This window comes from Vigna radiata, chromosome 10, assembly GCF_000741045.1.
Source record: "Vigna radiata var. radiata cultivar VC1973A chromosome 10, Vradiata_ver6, whole genome shotgun sequence".
NCBI lineage: Eukaryota > Viridiplantae > Streptophyta > Magnoliopsida > Fabales > Fabaceae > Vigna > Vigna radiata.
Genome location: NC_028360.1, coordinates 13,759,691 through 13,782,241, shown reverse-complemented (window position 1 = coordinate 13,782,241; position 22,551 = coordinate 13,759,691). Strand labels below are relative to the sequence as shown.

The following is a 22,551-nucleotide window of genomic DNA, read 5'->3' as shown; positions in this document are numbered from 1 at the left end:
CCTTTTTCTTTAGTTGAAAAATCCTGTTGGGAAATTAATAAGCAGTGAATGAAAAGCAGTAAGCTAATTGATGAATTGGTTTGGAACAGTCATCTGCATTCTGCATAAATTTGTTGAGCACTATTAGGTAGTAGTTGATAAATATAGCAGACAAATTGTGCTGTTATGCTGCAAGTCCAACTTAAAAACATTATTCAGTAATGCAGTCTACTCCATGCATTCAATTAACACAGTTCAATTTCTGCCTAGTTAGTGTAGCAGCACAGAGATCCTCTGGGTAAACGAACCAAGTTACTCTGTTAATTCTGATCCTTTTACAAGTTTTTCTCTAACAAGCAATTTGACACAGACTATGTATCTTTCTTTTGCCTAGAAATTATTTGTTGATTTTGATAATCTATCAGAAATTCAAAACCTCTCTATCTGGAATTCGATTCAACCAAAATAGTAACAACCAAAAACCCTGACCCCTCACTACCAACTTAGCAAAAGAAAGAAAAACCAAATCCCAAAGTAGCAGTCAACAACTTTCTCAAATTAACACTCTAAAATTCACAGACCATGATAGTCTAGTGGTCTATTATGCAACACTTCTTCATCTCTTTAATTAGTCTGCTAAAAATCTTAAAAACCCTGCAAAGCTGCAAAGGAAAGATATGTTTATTCTCAGGTTCAAATAGCCTTCATGCCATCGCAAAGCCTATCATATACACTGAGACATAACATCTAACACTAGGTAGGTGTATGTGTGTTTGAGACCACACTCACTCACTCACTCACTCACTTTCCTTGGATTTTGAAAAGCTGCAGAACTTTGCACTTTAACATGTTGCAAAGGAACCAAACAGTGACCAAAGACATGCCTATTCAGAATCTTTAATTCAAACACAGATAAACAATAAATATAAAAAAGGGAATTTTGCTTGGTGTAGTTCTAAAAGTGCATGTGAAGCGTGAGACACACATATGATAACTGCTATAAACAAAAGTGGAAAGCGAGGGGTCTCACGCGGATCATACAGAAAAAATACACTCTCTCCTCTTTCATTCATCTTTCTGCTCTGTTCCTGCACTCACCATAACGCAACATTGACCCACCAATACAGACAACCCCTTATGCTATTTAACCACATCTTCAATACTCTTTATGTCAAAAATACATAACCAAATTCAGATTAAACAAATTTCACCATAATATGATTCTGACTCAGTACCTCACAACTTGCTTGCATTTATGAATTTTGTCCTATTAGATCAAACTCAATCATTACTTCTAATCAACTTCATTACAGTAAAATTAGCTAAATTACAAGAAAAATCAGAGTAAAAATGGTGATTCTGAAAAGGGTAGCACACATTTTAGAAGAATAATATAGATTTACAGAAGGGTAGGGAGAGAATACAGAATAGGGCACGAGGCTCGAAACCACAGTGCCTTTCGCACTCAAACTTTAAAAGGCCTCGAATTTCAAAAGCTGAAAAGGATATCATCCTAAAGCCACCCAATACTATATTTATATCCCAAATCACAAAATGCCTTATGCATCATCATCCCGAATATGCATCATCATCATATCTCGCTATGTTGCTTGTGGGATATGCATACATACATATAACACATACATTCTGTATGTACACTTTCTGAGTCAATGGAAACAAGGTTTCACAAATTCAGAAATATTTGGATGGCATAAGAATGTATCAAATTCTTGAAATAAAATTTCAAATTATAAATTTATTCTAGTTCTGATTATTATTTTTTAAGTTATGGCTTTATAAATAAAAATGAGAGAGATAGTAATATATAAGAAAATATATATATAAAACCAATAAAATTTGTTAGAGACGGTGGAAATTTTTATATGGATTAAACTTTAATTTCATTTTTCATTGAATTCTAGAGTTCCAATTTGGGTATAAAGCTATAATTTCAAATTGTTTCGGTAAGTTAGATTTGATTTGACTAAATATTGAAAAAAAAAAAAACAGAGAGAAAGATGAGAGACAGAAGAAGAGGACGATGATGAACTTGAAATGGCAAATGGGAAGTGTTAAATGGGAAGCATTTGAATAAACAGAAAAGGAATAAGAGACAAAAATAGGCAACACGTGTGGGGCCTTCGTTTACCTGATTGTCTTCTTTCTTGTCACTCAAATCACTCATGCAATGCAAGGGATGTGTCTCATTATTACATTTAAAATATTAACTATAATAAAAAAATATTACAACCTGTAATTTATTTATTTTTTCTCAATAATAACATCATATTCGATTCCATGAAAAATATATATATATATATATATATATATATATAAATTTATACTTTTTTTTCTCATTTATCTATTCTTACTATCACTAGTATTGGTGCAAACTATTTTATACATATTTTTTATTAAATAAAAACCATTCTTTTAATATTTTTTCTTTCATTTAAGAATATTATATTAAAAAGTACATTTTAAACCTAGTTCCATTATATATATATATATATATATATATATATATATATATATATATATATATATATATATATTATAAACTATTTTTATCTTGTTGATACAAGATTTCTGATATATTTTTTTTATGTTAGATTATACATGTTTTGTGTGTGAAACTAAACATTAAAATGTGATTGGATAATGACATCACATGTTTAATAAACATGAAATCTTGTTATTCCATAATATTATGTTAAGATGTGGATTGTAAGACTAATTCAACCTCAAAAAACTTATAGCATGAGATTTATATTCATATATGTACTATAAATTAATTTTATATCTAGTTAATATTATTAGATATTAATAGTGATAAAAAATAGACTTATTATTATTTAGATACTTCTATGTTATATAATTTATTTTGATTATATACTAAATATATTTTATACTTCACTACATTAATATTCAATATTGATAAACGATAAAATTATTTTATTTTTTTTTAGGTATGTTTTTAGTTTCTAATCTTATACATAAAATTAGAATTTGTTTACGTTTTGAATTTTTGTATATTTTAGTCATAAACTTTAAAAATAAATGAGTGTAATTCTTTTAATTCAATCACATTAATTTTCTTATATGTTAAACGTAATTTAGAATAATGTTTTGGTTATTTACCCTACTTTTATATATGTAAGGTCAAATGTGATACTAAAACACAATATAAGAAGTCAGATAAAATCAATTCACTTGGTTAAGATACTATATTAATTTATTTTAAAAATTTGAAGGCCAGACTGACAAAATTTTAATTTCACATATAAATTTATAAATTAAAAACACAATGTTAACCCTAATTTTTATTTTATTTTTTAAAAAAAGTCATATTACATTGCCCTTGAATCTACTTTTACTTTATTTTAAATATTATAAGTCTACTTCAAAAAATATGTTATTTTTACTTTATTTTGAATTACAATATAAATATGCTATAAGATATAATATAACATTAATAACAAATACACAATATATAAAAAATGTATTAGTTAAAAGTAAAATTGAATTGTTACTTGAATGAGTGTGAAGGGTGATGAAGGAAATAAAGAAGATGAGTATTCGAATTCCATGGTTGAAAATAGTAGTGACAGACAGTAGAATGGTGAGGTGAGAGAGAGAGGAACAGAATCCATGGGATAAGGTAGGGACATGACAGGCACAGATTTGTGTTGTGTTGTGATGGATCAACAGAACCATGTCGTCATCCCTTGTTTTGACCATATATATTTACTCTAATTTGTAACCCAGATTCTGTGGGCCCCACATATCTCTGCATTTCCCTTTTTATTTCTTTAATTCTAAGTAAATTTACAAACTGCTATAAAGCAACTAATCATCCATTTAGTACACAGCAACAAAAAGAGACACCTTAATTTTTTGTAGCATTTAATGTTTAATGCAAGAAAGTATCATTTACCTAATCTTTGTCTCAATTAAATCACAAAGCTTCATCATTATCATCAGAAAGCACTGCTTCATAGCATATATGCGTGTCCTTTAGACATGCAACATCACCAAAAACAAGCTCTTCCTTTGATCTCGCTATCCTTCTCCAAACATTCAGGCACAAAAACAAAAACATCATTGTGACAACTAACCCTCTTTCATACACTGCATAATGCTGGTTTGTGTTGCATAATAATGGTGTTACTTCTGTCGTGATCAGCATCTTGGCAAGACTCAAACCCATCACAGCAATGGGAAATGTAGGTGACTAGGTGCATCTATTACTTGCGTGTCACTTTCATGTGCATCCTTGTCATGCAGAAAGTTCTCTACCAGCCTAATGTTTTGAGTTTTTTCTTTTTTCTGTCATACAATAAGGTTGAATTTGGTATAGGTTTCTTCTGACACAATCTTTCACAATTACCCCATCTTGCACATAGTCATCATATCAAATCCTTGGACAAGATTAGAAGACTCTTCATACCCCTTTTCTTCTTTCGTCCACCCCCACATGCCCATAACGTTGAATGTTTGCCATGACGCAAAAATATCTACTTGAATGACGAGGGTGAGGGCTACTACTGACTTTTGCAGCCTCACCAGATTCCTTGTTTTGACAACACTTTATGCAGCATAACAAACATTTTCCCCATACCAACTCATAAATAAAATTTCAAATTAAATACTACTTCACACTTATATTATACTCTCTTCTTTTGCTTAAAATAATATTTAGAGAAAAGGTGATTTGGATTTGGATGATGCATAACACCCTGCACTTCAGTTGGATTTCGATTTCTGCTAAATCATATAACACTGTTCCGAATAGGCTGACCAGTGACAGACTGAGAACAATGTCACTCTCTTTAACAAAAATACACAAACGTAGTATATATGTCAATCGTATAATTTCCTTGTCATTTATTTTCTCCTACATCAAACAATGGAAGGCATATTTTTCTTTCTTTTCAATAAAAGTTGCTAAAATCTTCTCTTTCCATTCTTCCTTTCTTTTACAGTTTTATTTTCTTTTGAAAACCAAATAGAATGTTAGAGTGACAGACAAGAGTCCCGCACAAAAGTTACTTTTTCACCTATAAAGTAAAAGATACCATACCATCATATATCAAAATTCTTCCCAACTAAAACACGGTTAAAATATTATATCAGAAAAATAGTTTTTTGTTAGACTTTGGAAGTTGAAACCAAGGAGCACTTTTGCTTTAGAAGCAAGCAAAAACACCATGATGATCATCGTGATTTGTGAGGGAAGATAAAGAGAAAACATGCTACCCCGATGATGATAACATCAAAATGACCCCAAATAAGTATAAAGCAAAAACCATCAACAAAAATTTAAAACAAGACTAACTATCAATACGAGGTTCTCTACACAATGTAAACTCAAATGAGAAGAAAATATTCACCACATTAAGTAGAACGTTTATATTGCAATAAAAAACCATACACCTGACATAAAGTATGGCTTACATTACAACATTGGTATATGATAATACCATATGGTAATTAAGTACTGAATATAAATTAGTACATAAAATAAGTAGAGTCTATATTCACCACATTAAGTAGAACGTTTATATTGCAATAAAAAACCATACACCTGACATAAAGTATGGCTTACATTACAACATTGGTATATGATAATACCATATGGTAATTAAGTACTGAATATAAATTAGTACATAAAATAAGTAGAGTCTATATGGTTCGTCCATCATACAAAAGACCAACTCATAAACATGAAGGCTAGGCAGTGATTAGAATCATCGTCATTCAGGACTTTCCATGCAATGGCCTGCTCATAAGACACTGGCCGATTCATACTCGATACACATATTCCAGCTGGTAGATAAGCAAATCCCTGAAAAGAAACAAAGACGAGAATTTTGCATAAGATGACAGGATATAGCAAAGAAGAATAAATAAGTCAGAGAATTGAACATAATTCAACACAATTCATAATAGAGCCAAAATTAACAAAAAAAAATGCAGTTCACTTTTTAAGTACCTGTTGCATTATCTTGGAGAACTCAGAGCAAAGAATCTTCCTGCCAGATTCATCTAGCACTTTATCAAGCATTATGTCTTGAAGTGCGACAAGAGTAGTTTCAAGCATGTCTAACCCAGCTTGATTAGCAAAGGTGAACACTGGAGATGCCTGCGATGATTTTAGAAGTACACCACTCAATGGAAATATTATTGGACAAAAGAATTGCACATTCTTCCAAAACATATGGCATATTATATTATTAACAACAAAGTCCTCTGACAACTATTCGATTTTTCAAATTCCAACGAAAAGAAATTAAAGATGCAATGCAAGGGATTACATTTGTTTTCACAGAACAGCACATGATTGCATCGGAATGGTGCCAAAGTTGCTTCAAGATTGCATCACCTGCAGTGGACTCGGCTCTAAAAAGCTCTGTGCCAGTGTGGATCCTTAAAGGAAACACAATATACTGTCAGACTAAACAGAATAAGATCTGCCGAGTAAGTCGTGCACAACTTTAAAAAACACCCCTCACGTTCAAACATAATTCAACTTTCAATAACCAATAAACTATATAGATTATAGTAGTAATGAATATCTATAGATATAGATAACACACGTTTATGGGCACTTTAACAGCTCCTAAACCACTCTAATACAACAAAATCAAACATATAATATGCTATGTTCCGCACGCTGAAATAATAGATTTGCGATCCAAATTTATAGAAGACAAACCTGTAGCTTCTACTGATCCATCGTGCTAAGGTAAGGGCCTCAGGGGAACCAGGAAGTGACTTTGGCCCAAGTTGGGTACTAAGCCTGGAAGGAGCAATTGCCATGGCAACTCTCTGAACAGATCCAACAACACTACGCACATACTGCCGAGCCATTGCAGCAACATTGTCGCGCGTATGATTTTCGAAGGTAAATTGGAAAGCAATAGTAAGGACCGACCGAAGGTTGTATCCATTCAAATCAGCTTCACCGGCGGGCCGAGCATTAGCAGATCCTACTTCCATTGTTGATGCCAAATCCAGTGTTCGAGTTGCAGCTGGACCATCCTGGATGCATGAGAATCAGATCCAAAAAAATTAGTAACTTGACATCTGAATGTTGGTGCAAGTTCAAACTAGCCTAGACAACTCTCTACATCTTGTTAACAGTAGCACATTAAAAAAGAACTAAGATACACCATAACAGGTTTATATCTGCTAATGCGATTATGCTACCGTGAATAGATGCAAATAAACTGGTAGTTTTATAACTACGAGCTAGTGCTCATAAAAAAAGCTAAGAACTAGTAATGAAACCATACAAATACCAAAGTTTTGTCACTCAACTGATTTAGGATCTAATGGAATGACACGAAAACCAGATGGCAGCAACAGAGCATCATCTGCAAACGACTCGTCAATAGGTGCAAAAACAAGTTGAGCACATGCCCCAATTGCATTTTCATCAACTCCACTGCATAGCTGCAACATCCAAAGTTGTAAATAAAAAGGGTCATTAAGTGTTGAACATAAATACTTAAAGCTTAGTTAAATAAAATATGCAAACAAAATATTGGGACACATTACCTGCAATAGATACATATCACGTGCCAACGTGACATCCTCAGGAGAAAATGCATGACCCTCTATGCGAACCACCTCCAGGAACTGCAACATTGCGGCATGCCACAATTTAGCATGGAACATAAAATGTATTGTCAAACTAGAGAATGAGTCATCCCTCAGTTCAGAAGATAAATACCTCTTCATGCTCAATAGTATGAGCAAGAGGTAAAATGACCTGGCTGCTCGGGAAGCCACCCGGTCTTGCACAGGGAACTGCATAGGGACTAGCTTTAAGGCATGCAGCAGAGTACGCATCAACCCCGTAATCAGCCCATTCTGATCGATGCTCTCTCAAAAAACGAACAAGCAAAGCAGGTGGAACATTCTGTAGGAACCATTGTTCAAGAGGGGATTATATAATAAACACATACAAAAAGCTTGGAAAATTAGGACAAAGAGAAATTGTGCATATAACTGTTCGCTTCTACAGTACCTGCAAGAGCATCGATGCCTTGGCACACAAGACCCCACCTCCAAAGGCTGGAAACATGGAAGCATTATAATTGGACCCCAAAAATTTGTTTGGAGAAGAGTTTACAGCTATAGTCACATCTTCCACCCCATCAGTACCCATCAGCGACCAACCGTCATCAACAAACCCATTCACCGCATCATTAAATCCCCTGAAGAATTATGTTAAATAAAATATTAGCGAGAATTTTAGCGAGAATATGAAAAATACTAATCCATAAGCTGCAACCCCACATCAAGTGTAAAAAGTGCCCAGCAAATTATTCAAAACGCATAATGCACTAGTTCTACATAACAAGGAGATTCAAGCCTTACCTGCAAAGTCTCTGACTAAATGTTCTCAATACAGCAGGCTGGCGCCCCCCACCATATTGAATTTCTCCACTCGATTCTTGTGCTATCTGTCGTATATGTTGCAAGGCCTGAAAGAGTATAGTTTTTTTTTAAGTCTAATGGTGATTTTAAGTTATAAAGTCTAATTCATCGAACAAGATATTAATCTTACAGCAATGGTCAATTTCTGAGCTAAGATTTTTGATGATTCATAGAGGGGCCTCAGTACTTCTGGAACACTCCATACCTGTAACAAACAATAACGGTAAAATACTGCGTAAAGGATCAGAGATTATAAAGTAATTTAACTTGTAGATGGTTTACTTACATCTAAATCAATATGATCAACTATGTGAATAATGGATCCACCACCCTCACACGGTCTAATCAGATAACCACTGGGAAGCATTTCAGCTCTAACAAAGGTTGTTGAAGGAGGCCCTGTGGGACCACCAGTTGAGGATGTCAATGATCTCTCACATATCTGCCATCCAGCATTATAATTTCAATAAGCCAAATTTGTTCTAAAATCCCATGAGGAAGAAGAAACAATCATTTTAAATTCTGCAACAACACCTTCAAATGTTTAACAGAACTAACAAAAAAGTTGGAACTTCAACAGAAAAAATAAGTCGTGTCCAATGGAAATCGTGTTTAGTGGACTTAGTGCAAATATGTTGTCTACCCTTCTCTTCAAGAGAGAGGATACAGGGACCAGCTCCAGAAATGACTATTTTCAGCACAAGAACAATAAACAACCATTTTGGCAGGACAAATGTTTGTTAAAAAAAAACACAGCACACCGTATCTTTTTCCATACCACAAGGCTTCCATCTTCCAAACTTGTCGTGTATCTCAGTGTCCAAAAGTCCCGCGCCGCTGCCAATGTTGTGGGCGCATATGTCTGGCAAAAAAAAAATCAAATTTCAACCAAAAACAAATCAAGAAATTAATCATTAAATCATTCAAAGTGCAGAAAGCGTTCACCAGACCTGCATGTACATGAGCTCTATGGTACCCCCATTCCCTGTGGGAACTATACTCAATACTTCCACGCATCGGCAGTCACGATACCACGACTGTCGATCTTTCAGAATCTCAGCAACCTGACAAACAACAGTCACAACTGTTCAGAAAAATACAGTCCAATTGTTCGACAATGAGGAACCAAAGGAACATGAGGGATACAACAACACACCTTAGTGGGCTCTAGACTCACAAGGCCGCAGGCTCGTGCTGCCACACCACTACAGTTGCGGGAAACAGCAACGATTCCAATCGAATCCGGACCAGGCTACACAACACAAATCACCAACGAATAATTACACACAAATCATTTTCATAAATGAGCAAAAACTACATGTTTTTCAGCTACATAGTAATAATTACTGCTTAGAAGAAGACATTAGGAAACAAGTAGTAATGTTCGTTAAAAGGAATATACCTTCATCCCAATCATCTGGACCCAGTCGACAGCAGTTCCAGTAGCCTTGGAAAGGAACTCTGCCAGGGTCTCCTCAGCTATGGCGAGAAGACTGAAACAATATAGAGTAACCATGTTACTACCATGAAAACATTTAAATGAACAAGTACCTAAATGCTAAGAAGTAGTTCATAGTTTGTGACATACCCAGCTGGGTTGTTGGCATCCCTATTGGGATGCTGAGGTGTTGGGTTTTGCTGTTGATTCTGACCACTCATTACCACAGACTCACAGCTATTGTCTGTGGTGGTGCCCGCAGAGGCCTGTTCAAACCAAAGCACGGTTCATCCATTAACATTTAGAAATAAGAAAAGCATGCAGAAAATGAAGGCGAGAGGGATGGGTTCTCACAGTCTGTATCTGTTGCTTCATATATCCATTCTCGTAAACCAGATGAGAAACCTGCTTCTGCAAACGGTCATTCTCTTCCATTAACAGTTTGTTCATCGCAGTCAGCTTTCTGTTCACTGTCTGCAGCCGAGAAGCCTCCTTCCTCTGCTTCTCACGACACCTACACACCAAATTCACCAATGTTTTGTAAGAACAAAAAACAAAGAAACTAAAGGGTACTATTAGAACCGACGCAAGCACAAGTTACTTTTCTTTACTGAGACAAGATAAAAAAAAAAAAAAAAGTAGTGAAGGTGATGGCTTTTTGTAAGAAATAATAAGAAACAGAAGACTTTGACATTTGGGTTATTTGAAAAGGGTCACCTTCTATTCTGAAACCAAACTTTGATTTGTTTGGGTTCGATATTGGAAAGGATGGGGCACTCTCTGATGAGTTGCTGCCTCCGCAAAGAACTTGGTTTGGGACATTCGGCATAGACCCTCTCCAAAGCCTCAACCTGCTCAGGTGTGTACCTGACATACTTGCTTGAATCCATCTGGTTGTTGGCCGAGTCCTTGTGCAAAGTAAGTGCCATCTCACACTATCACACCCGAAAACACACTGCTTTCTCTGATATACACACACTGACACTAAAGTAGTATTTGAGACTGAAAAAAACACAAATGGGAATGGAGTGAGCGAGAAAGAAAGAAACTAGTTTGGCTCTTCTTCGTCACTGGTCTTGTTGGTGGTAGTCTCGGGCAGGCTCTCTTCTCCAAGAGAGCCTCCACTCTCCTTCATTAGATGCTGCTCAGTTCCTCAAATTCCAACTCTGGATAGAACCTCAAGGGGCGCTACAGTAGTCTCTATCCCACACACACCCCAATCTCGAGAATATGAGAGAAAGAAAGAGAAAGAGATGGAACAAGAACTGAGGAAGCAAGAATGTGTTGTGTGTTTTTATGTGTTGTCTCTGTAATAATATAATAGTAATTTTATTGTGGTGTATTATTATATTGTATGTATACACTGTGACATGTAGCATAGCATAAAACAATAAAATAAAGGTGATACGTAGTGCAATATGGCTGAAAAAAGCAAAGAGAAGGAAGCAAACAACCAATGGGCAATTAAAGGGACTTTAATTTGTTACTGAGCCATATTGTTTATTTGTTTTCCTTTTTTGGTTGCTCCTGCAGTACCAAACTGGTTTGCTCTTTACTTCTGGTCACTGTGTGACGCTAAAACGAAAAGCAAATAAATGAAAAAAAAAAAAAGAGAGAGAGAGAGAGATATAAATGAGAGGACAGCACAAGCGCATAACAGATACGATTTTTTGACGACTCAGTTTCCCTGTTATTTGCAAACCCTTTGTCTTTCTCTCTCCTCTTTGTGCAGAAAAAAGATACTATATTGCAGGCACGCAGGCACACCAATAGCGAAGCTTCTCTCTCTTCATGAAGGCATGTTTCAAAACGAAGGGTGATGATGATGTGATATTGTATGCATGCATGACTGGATGTACATGTAATGATGCAGATGATATGGATGAGGAAGAGAGAGAAGGATAGTACCAGTACAGTGTACGTACGTAAAGAGGGTGAAGAAAGGTAGAGAGAGTAGACAAAAAAGACGGACAAATATTTGGCATCACATTTGGTTGCAGGGTGAAAATGTTAGCAGGATCCCATAAAATTGGCTTCACTTTGATTTTCCTTTTACTTCTTTTCTCTATTATTTGTACTTTAAAAATTCTACATATTGTCGCGCAAAGTCTCCTTTTTTTACTTAGACCATGTGTTACTTATTACTATGGTGTATTTGTCTTGTTTTTTGATAAAATATATGAGAAAATTTAAACTCGTTGTATAAGTTGTTGTAGACTACGGAAACATTCTCTTAAAAAGTGGCAAAATTAAATAATAATTTTACTTAATAATTAGCCTATTCACTAACCAAGAAATGATGAATGAAAGTTGAAGTTGAGGAAAAATTGACAACCAAGTATGATTATGAGTAAAAGTGAATTTTTAACTTAAAGGGTTATTATTTTTGTTTTTTTTTTCTTAAACATGATACCTAATCTTAAATTTTGGGGCCATAACATAATAATCAAGATCAATTTGAATAGACATCCACTAGCCACTACTAACAATAACGATAAGAGTAAAACACTCGAGAGATGTTTGATAAATGCCAATTCATGAAGAAAACATTGTTATGAAAAAAAATTTAGTAAAAAAACATGTTATTCTCAACATAATTTATTATAAGTTGAAACTTGTGAAATATTTAATTTCTACTAAATTCTTATAAATAATAAAATATGTTGAAAATATATTTGTTGTACGTCTTTTAATGTAAACGAAATTTACATTTTTTCCCTGTTTTAATATTTGAATATTTTTGCGTATTGGTTCTATGAATTTACTTAAGCAGAAGGATTAATTGAACCGTGTTGAAAAAAATTGTATGAGGAGTCAGCGAAGAGCACTAAGAAATGCTAATCACATGATTTAATACTATGTGATGGCTTATCAATTGCATGCATGCACCCATTAATTGCCCATTTATAAGTCAACTTTCATTCTAAGTGGGTCATCGTATTCGGACTTTTTAAATAAATTAAAATCTATTATTATGATCATTAATTGTATAATAAATCATGTTATTGACTCTGTTTTATCATTTTAGAAAAATCGGGACAAATCTTATATTTAAATATCAGTCATTATCTATCTACCATATTTCATTTAACTGAAGATTAACTTTGTTGCCCATTCAAAATGGAAGTAAATAATTAATCGATAATAGATTTGCATGAAAATCATTATTTATAAGAATCGCAAAATTATTTACTCATAATTTAAAAAAGAATGCAGCAAGTTTTGATGAAGAATTGATATAACATCGATGAAACTTTTTGACAGAAAGAAAAAAATGGTATAGAATTGATAGCTACATAGTGTATACCTAATTATTGAATTAAAAATGGTTTCCTAGTATACATAATGTAGGCACATGTCTACTTTCATATGGACATTATCCAATGCCATAATTAGTCTCGGTTCAAAATTATCGTCAGGGTGAAGTCACCTATTATATATCCATGCTTATGTTACGAAGTAGGCATGCACAAGAAATATTAATTTACATACGAGATTTTTAATGAATATATATATATATATATTATTAAGAAGAAGTTAATGATGGGAAATGGCTTAAAGAACACTGGTGTATCCGAGTGTAGAATCTAAATGCTTTAATTACGATTAAGTGTTGAATAAGTTTTAGGCCTGCAAGCTAGGTAGCACGTATCTGAACCCTGAGATCCACCAAGCACCAACCTCCTTCCTTTTCTTCTCAATTGATAGTGTTTCCCACCTCTTTCCCTTTACTCATAAGGATCCAAGAGCAAGAGAGATAATGCCTCAGAAAAGCAATTGACTTTTGGATATTTACAAGGTTGACATTTCCTTCAGAGCATCCAATGATCCATCCAAGTTAATAATCTCTCTCACCCTCCAACTGTTTGATGAAAAGAAATGTTATTAGGTCTAAGTTCACATAGCAGTTAACATGATTAATGGAGTTGTAATGGGTGTATACACAGACTCTGTTGTGTTTTTTTGTCTACCTTTGCAATGTGTGATGATGATGGAGTCCCCCCCTATGGCTATAGCTTTTGCTTCTGGAAGAGGAAGAGATTTGGGACAGTGAGACCCCGCCATTGGGACAGGGCCATTGCGTGATTTTGCTGATGAAAAAACAAACAAAGGTGGAGGTCCCTTTCAATTCCTTCCAGTCCCATGCGGGGACCCAAAACCCTTTGTTTTTTAATCCTTGGTTTTGAGCTCATCAACCTTTTTCCTTACATGCACCAAAAGAGTGTCATGGACTCACTCACAATACCCCACATGCACCCACCACCTTCTCTCTCTCTCTCTCTCTGGAATTGTGTGCATGCCTTTGCTTTCATTTTACACCTCTCTCTCTCTTCCCTTCATCAGGGTCCATGCATGATCAGAGGTGTAAAGGTGGCCGCCATGATAGGATGCTCATGTGAGTCAAAATCTAATGTCTTGCAAACTAATTATGCCAACATATCATTTCTAATCGTTATCATTAGTAGTGCTATTTAAGTATATACTGTCAATTTAAACTCCTAATTATACTTTACAAATATTCCAACCCATCATCTCATGGATATACACTTATTCCTTCATGCATTATTAACAACTCTCCAACTTCCCTATCATGTATCACCCTCCAACTCCCCATGCATGCATTACACACACACACATATATATATATATATATATATATATATATATATATACACTGTCTCTCACGTTAGGGCTCCTTCCTTGCTCTAAGGGTGTGTTCACTCGGAAGGTGATTGAGAAAGAATGATTAAGTGAATTTGAGGGTATTGTTTATTTGAATGAATTTGAGGGTATTGTTTATTTAAGTGAATTTAAAGGTAAACGAGAATGAATTTTAAAATAAAATTTGTGAGAATTGATGTAGGATTTAGTTTATATGACAAATTAAAAAAATTTATTTCAAAATTCACTCTCGTTTACCTCCAAATTTATTCTCCAAATTTATTCAAATAAATAACAAAAAATTTATTCTCAAATTCACTTAATTACTCTCATCCAACTCTCATCCAAACTTATATATAACATCTTTAAAGAATGTCGATAAAAGAAAATGGATTCCCTGTATTCAAGTGTTGAAGTAATACAATGAATACACTTTCTTTTAAGTGTTGAAGTAATATAAAGGGTTGAAGTAAAATTAAATCATGTAGCTTTCTTTTACACTTTCCCACCTCTGTCACAATTGCACGCATTAATTGTCATGTTTATTGAAATTAGTGATTTATTTTTTTATTCTGGTTCAATAATGAATACATTAATTTCCCCATTTTTATTAACTTTACTCATTAATTGACATAAAATGAGACAAAGTAACTGTGGAATCGAATCGTAGAAAAATGTGAAAATAATTTCTTTTTTTCTCAACATAAACTAATTTAAATATAAAAAACAAATGGAAACCTGAATCAGTTCCCTCTAAATCCAGCGAAAACCCTTACTTTTTGTCCTACTAAACTAAGTTCTAATGTAAAAAAAAAAAAAAAAAAACATTAAAAGAACAAAAATAAGGTACAAACCAATCAAATTATCATATAAACTACAAATAGCATCATCACACCCATTTTCTTCTGTAAACTACTAATCGTATGCAAATATTTGGATACATTTTTCAGATATGAGAAGGGTTGGTAAGTGTAAATCAAAATCACACGTGTTTAATAGAAATGAGAAAATATAACATTATATAAAAATAAAAGATCTATTAAATCATTATTATAATATTTTGGATAGAGGTAATGTCATTGTACAGTATGATATCAAGGCCGAACGGTTACGATATATCTTTCTAAAGATGTAAAATAATCAAGAATATCTTATTAAAGATATTGATAAACAAAAGATTAAATAATTAAGAATATCTATTTTCAGGTAAGTCTGTTTATATTATATTCTGTTTACATTTTATTTTGTTGGACTTATATCAGTTTAAGGTCCATAGAGAGCCAGGGCTACAGGCCAGGTATCTTCCAATCACCTTCAAATCACTCTTTAATGACACTCAGAAATATTCTACTGTGATACCAAATCACTTTCTAAAGAGCCGAGGCTCTTCAATACACGCCTGACTTGGGCGTCGGAGTACCTTTTGCAGGTACCTCCCCCTCTCCACCGGGAAGTCGGACAAGCGCTCAAAGCTTGAAGATCACCGAACGGCCAAGGTTGCGAGCGATCGAGCAACAAGGAAAAAAGAAGACAAGCGAAAAACCCAGTTTAAGCATCGGAAAGCGGCAAAGCCACGTCAGAAAAGGTTAGTGTCTTGGTCCCCAAAAATACCACCGAAACAGTCATCAAATTAAATATTCCCTCAATATCTATTGTAAGTACTCCTCGACACTATTCTATTTCTTAAGTTCTAAATACTCTAAATATACTTACATCCACTTTCATGTATAATATTACCTTTTGGCACTAAATTTCAAGGCATTGAAATGTTTCAAATGAGTATATGGTTGTGTTAGTGAGCTTATCCCCAACCACCTATTACTAAGCTTGTTAGAACGATAATTGAATTACTAATTTTAAGCAAAATACTAAATTTGGATGGAAAGAAGATTAAAAAAAATAACAAACAAAATCAAGTATACTTTTAATGAGTAGGATTGTGGCGTTAAAAATTGGAAATGAGAGTGCGAAAAATGCATAAGATATGGAGGAAAATAATTTGATGATGAATACGAGAAGAATAAAAATCGAATCATTGATTTTCTTTTGCTATAATAACCTGAAAGCAAGTGTGTGAATTCTTGCAGCCGCAAGAGAATAAATGAAGATAGATAAAAGAAATACAGTTATATTATCTCTATATACACAACCTATAATTTCAAAACATTTAAATTGTTATTGTTTTGATATTATGGTGACTATTAATCACTATTTTTTATATATTTTTTATTTTGAAATTCAAAATTCTATATTATAATTTTATTCTTAAAATATATTATTGTCACGTGTGGAGAATGAAATCAAAATTTTAAAGAGCAACACTCGTTTAATATAAATGAAATAAAAGTCAATTCTTATTTTTGTTAAATATCGAGTAAAGACTTGTTTTAATGCAGTTTAAAAAAAAAAATTAAATATATTTTTCTTTTTTAACTTTTCAAAATGTCATTTAATAGTAAAAATTAGGCTTAATATTGATCCCTAGTTTGGGAGGGTTTGTTTAATATGGTCCTACCTTTTTTTTTATAACAATTGATCTCACCTTTTGAAAAAACTGTTCAATTGAGTCATTTTTGTTCATAATGGTCCCATATTCAAGTTTAAATTGTTTATTACAGTCTGTATCGTATACGATGATGACATGATTTTTAACGTAACATTATGTCTGTTAAATTGACAAAGGAGTCAATTGAACACTTTTTTCAAAAAGTGAGATCAATTGTTACTAAAAAAAGATAGGATCATATTTAACAAAACCTCCCAAACTAGATACCAAAAATGGTATTAAATCTTAAAATTATAACAAAATTTTAAAATGTCATAAATACGATCCGTAACTATTATCCGAAGTGATAAAATAGATTCATACTCTCAATTCATCATAAATCGTGGTGTATAGAATGAACTCAAGACTTTGAAGGATTTAAAATAACATCAATGATGGAAATAATAGATCTATTTATTTTAGAATAAATAAATCTGAAAAGTTAAAAGAAAAAATAGAATCCAATCTAAATTAAAGAAACTGAAAGCGCAATTAACAGCCAGATAATTCCATCATATATAATAGTCACTTTCTATATGTCAGTGATATACTGATAAAGTTCAATAAAATAGAAAAGAAAAACACAAACACGAGGTTCTAATGTCAAATTTTTTTGCTTTCTGAATGTTATTTTAACTACAGACAAACATTGTTGTTCCTGTCGCAGTTGAACAATGTCGATTAATAAGTGGAGATATGAAGAATATACTGTCCAGAAAATACCCTATTTTATGGCTTAAAATCTTCACAGGCTCCAAATTAAGGAGTCACAAAACTCCAACCCTTATCAGTTTCTTATACAGAAAAAGGGTTATGAATGTGAACTTTTCAGCTGGTTCATGGTAGTTCAAATTCTGGCCTGCGAATGATTGATAAGTTGTTGAGGTCAAAAGCATAATTGCATTTCAGAATAAGATTCCCAAACATGTTTTTATGTGTACTCACTTTTGGTAATTTCCTCCTAACTTTGTTTCTTGTCAACTTCCAAATTTTCTTATCCGCCGAAATTCTTTCTACTTTCATTTTTAATTATAATAACAACTGCATTTACTCATACACTTGCAAAACCTAAAAATGGTTGCATTTGCGTGTTATATATTCTGGAAATTTTCATTTAACGAAAGAAATAACCATAAAAAGTATTGAAGAGATGTTTATTAACATGAAACCGATGACATTGTATATTAAAACAAAAATTAGTGTTGTTAGCTTTAAGCATCGTTATTATTTGTGATAAGGAATAAAATCGCACCTAGAAAAGGACAAATAACAAGTTAGTGATTGAGAACACTTATCCAAAAACTTACGATAAATAAAAAGTAAAAAGGTTAAAAAAAAAAAAAGAAGTTTGGCAGCAATAAGACAAATCCCAACAACGTTTAGCCAAAAATGATATGATTGCTTGGGAGAATCGGTGAGAAGCAGATAATGTTAAAACAAGAAGCCAACAGTGTTCTTTTGAATTTTGACAACCCTCATTTGCCATTGAAGATATATATAATCATATTCATCCAATCACACACACTTATATACCTCAACATTCAAATCATTGAAATTGTTCGTTCAGCAATAATAGGAACCAATCACTTCTCTCTCACTTCATTCGTTTTATTATTTTCCAGTAAAACCAAATCTATAAATACATTCAATAATAATTATATAAACCCAAAATAGGGTTCAAGCTATATATTTTAATATATATTTTTATCTATTATTGATATTTTGAGTTCACGTCGAAAATTAAGATGTCTTTTGTTTGAGTTAAGGATACTTGCAGTTGTTGTTGGTCTCTGTTGAGAAGCATTGCAATTCATGCGAACTGAAAAATAAAAGTCTGTAAGGAAAATATTACAGTTATACTTCATCTTGCATCATATTTGTATTTGAGTAATTTTAGTAATTGCTTAGCTTTAAGTTGAGTAACTTAAGAATAAAAAAGATTTTATATATGAATTTGTCTATATGTAAGTTATGTACAGAAAAATCCATATACATCTTATTTACAACCATTTTATATATAATTTTTTTGTCCATATATAATCCGTATGTAACACTATTTTATATATGAATTTTCAATTTTACATACGGATTTTGGTGATATAAAATAGTGTTTTTTCTTCGATTTAATAAAATAAATATTTAGATATTTTATTTTAAACATATATATTACTTAAAACTAAAATTGGTATTACCAACTGAAATATTATGCAAAATTTAGCTTTATTTTATTTTATTTATAGTAATATATATAGTTAACTTTTTTTATTTTAACACTTCTTAGTTTTACTTTTCTTTTTTTAAAATTAATAAAATTATAAATTTTTATTTCGGTATGTACATGCATTTATCCTTAATTAAAGTTATAAAAAATAGTATAAATTGCAAATTTATAACAAATATGATATGTAAATGAGATTATTTCCTTTAGTTTATACGGGTTTTGTCAATATATAATCCCTATGTAACAATATTTTATATACAAATTTTTAGTTTTAAATACAAATTTTGGCGGCACGTAACAATATTTTTTTTTCAATTCAATAAAATAAATATTTAGATACTTTATTTTCAATATATATTACTTAAAATTAAAATTGGTATTACCAACTGAAATATTTATATTATGTAAAATTTAGCTTTATTTAATTTAATTTATAGTAATATATAGTTAACTTTTCTTTTTTATTTTAACATGTCTCTCATATGTCTGTTTTACTTTTAATTTTTTAAAATTAATAAAATTATAATTTTTTTTGGTATGTACATGTATTTATCCTTAATTAAAGTTATAAAACAAATTTATAAAAATAACAATATGTAAATGAGATCATTTGGTGTACACATATACACTTTAAATGTAACAATTCACTGGCTTTTTATTTAGTTATTGTTGATATACAAACAAATTTCTACATCGGATAAAAGAAGAGACATATATGGATTTATACACACATAAATAGATATTTGCATTATAGGATGAACTAATAGATTAGATAATCTTGGTAGACCATTTTAAACTTTTGCTCATGGACTACCAAAGAGCTTTGAAGTTTGTCAATAGACATTGTCCCTGTGTCCTTTAACTCTTCGATCGAAACCACAATACAGGTGAATCGTGCTGTAAATGTTTGAAGTATTTTTTTCAACCACCCTTGAGTCAGACATAAGTTCTCATTACTTCTCATTTTATTTGCCATTGCCATGACTCTAGAAAAATATTTTGTGATGGTTTCTATTTCAGTCATTTCAAGATAAAAGAAGAGACATATATGGGTTTATATACACATAAATATCTCAATTGTTAATAGACCTTCTGGAACGGATACCAAAACAAATCCGCAAGGACTTGGTCCAAAACGGACAGTATCTTACCAATGTAAAGATATATGTATATCGAACTTTTCTAACAATTAACGTTATTCATATTATATTTTTTATTCAAATAAATATAAATATGAGTGTCTCGTTTTCACTAACTTTCCTATTAGACTTACTTTTCTTATGAAAATTATAACAATAGATAAAAAAATTCAAACTCAATAAGAAATGAGTGTAAAAAATAAAACTCAACAGGATCACAGTCTGGTCCAAGGCCTGAATAAAAATAAAACGTGAATGCAAGAAATTTAGAAAAAAAAAAAATTATGTAGGAGAATAGCATGACCTTTTAACTGATTTTTCTATAATAATGTTTAAATTTAATCACACCTTTAAGTTTAAAATTACACACACACACATATATATATATATATATATATATATATATATATATATATATATATATATATATCAAAATTATAAATATAATTATCGGCTAATAATTTTTCAATACTGTAAATTTGTATCCAGAATTTGTAAGAAATGGATAATTTAAAAAGGTATTTTAAAATGACCAATTTAAAATATTAGTATCGTAACTTGTATCCATACTCTTTTTATATTTCAATATCAATCAATTGATTTATACAAAATAATAAAATATATAACAAATAAAACAGTATTATTAAATATTTAGAAATAAATTATTATTATGGGTTTATACACACATAAATAAATACCTGCAATGGTAAAATGGATACGAGGAACTATGAGATTATTATCGTCTCTCTCATAATCTCATATAATAATCTCTTAATTTCTCGTATCTATTTTACTGATGGAGGTATCTATTTATATGTATATAAACTTATATCTGTTTCTTCTTTTTTTCGATGTGGGACTTTGTTTATATCTCCAACATCCTCCCTCAAACAAAGAACTATGGTTCTCTTTCTCCCCCTTCTGCAAAAGTTTTTTTATCCTTGAGTACACCATGGGCACACCATGGTCAACACTGAGCTCTTGCTCTCTACCTCTTATGATTCATCTGACAATCTTCCACTATCTTCTTCTATCGCGGCTGCTTTATGATGTGAGTACTTGTTCATTATCTTGGTAGACCTTTTTAAACTTTTGCTCATGGATTACGAAAAAGCTTTGATGTTTGTCAATAGACATTGTTTATGTGTCTTTTAACTTTTCGATCGAAACCACAATATAGATGAACCGTGCTGTAAATGTAAAAATTATAATAGAAAAGTAAAAATTGTTCATAAACCTTATTCTTTGAGTACTGTGCGTATTTATGCATTTCATAATCCATCCAAAAAATACATTTAGAAATATATAGATTTCATGAGGTATATTTGGATATGAAAATAACTTCTAAATTATATTTAGAATATACATTATGAATGGTAAACCCTGCAATAAGATAAAAAGATACTTTTAAAATTACATAATGCATAATGAATTTGAAAAAAAAAAATCAAAATAGATGCTTGGTATTTTCTCGTTCTTTTCTCTCTTTTTTTTTTCAGCTGCCGTTATAGAGTTCAACACAGAAAAGAAAAGGAGGATAAAAATGTGATTTCATTACAGCTATAAAGTGCAGGCAAAAAAAGGAAGGTGCAGAAAGAAAAATCTACAATTAAGTTAGCATAAGACGATAAGGTCTCGTTCGTATTGTACTAACCATAAATTGCAGCAAAGCATTCTATATTTATTGATTTTTACTAGAAAAATTGCTAAAATTATTAAAAGATATATTTAAATAGAAGACGGTAACTTTTTTTTTCATGACATTTTCTTAAAAATTAAAAATATCAGATAAAGCAAAAATTGTACATATATGTTATATTTACAAAGGTTTGATAGAACATTTCATTTATCTCACATTCCCAACTTTCTCTATTATTATAAAACATAATTAATTTTACGTATATTTCATGTTTGAATATGAAGGGAATAAGTGTATTTTAATAGTCAGGTGTGGTTGAAGATGATTTCTCACATTCCTAAACACTAAATATAAAAATTTGATACTTTTATGTTGAACGGGATTAAAAACCTAAATGATAATTAGTTACATAAAAAGTATGCTAAGCGAGTTGGGCTCGGCCCAAAATGACAGCCCAGAGGTAACTTCAAAAACCCTAAT

The 22,551-nt window shown here is 31.8% G+C and overlaps 1 protein-coding gene across 2 annotated transcripts; it reads right to left on the bottom strand.

Annotated features, from left to right (window-relative positions):
• Window positions 1-5,354: 5,354 nt before the first annotated feature.
• LOC106775937 (homeobox-leucine zipper protein ATHB-14) lies at window positions 5,355-10,794 on the bottom strand. Of its 2 annotated transcripts, XR_001376850.2 has the most exons (19): window positions 10,583-10,794; window positions 10,220-10,379; window positions 10,016-10,131; window positions 9,830-9,920; window positions 9,584-9,679; window positions 9,378-9,491; window positions 9,206-9,289; window positions 8,714-8,869; window positions 8,558-8,632; window positions 8,368-8,474; window positions 8,015-8,204; window positions 7,718-7,906; window positions 7,543-7,623; window positions 7,303-7,437; window positions 6,698-7,023; window positions 6,297-6,408; window positions 5,975-6,124; window positions 5,614-5,827; window positions 5,355-5,462 (listed from the first exon to the last, which is right to left on the bottom strand). XR_001376850.2 is itself a non-coding variant. In XM_014663194.2 (18 exons), the coding sequence occupies exons 1-18, from the start codon at window positions 10,792-10,794 to the stop codon at window positions 5,681-5,683; spliced, it is 2,541 nt and encodes an 846-aa protein (XP_014518680.1). In that variant the 3' UTR covers window positions 5,355-5,680. The 2 variants fall into 2 exon arrangements, 1 of the variants encoding a protein (XP_014518680.1); XM_014663194.2 differs by having other exon boundaries at window positions 5,355-5,827.
• Window positions 10,795-22,551: the final 11,757 nt, after the last annotated feature.

What these genes read in the sequence shown, in the direction of transcription:
- LOC106775937 (XM_014663194.2), bottom strand. Translation starts at nt 10,794, where the DNA reads ATGGCACTTACTTTGCACAAGGACTCGGCCAACAACCAGATGGATTCA. An exon ending in CTCAGAAATTGACCATTGCT is followed by an intron (nt 8,475 to 8,557) that starts GTAAGATTAATA and finishes ATACTCTTTCAG; the next exon opens with GCCTTGCAACATATACGACA. An exon ending in TTTAGTCAGAGACTTTGCAG is followed by an intron (nt 8,205 to 8,367) that starts GTAAGGCTTGAA and finishes ATAATTCTTCAG; the next exon opens with GGGATTTAATGATGCGGTGA.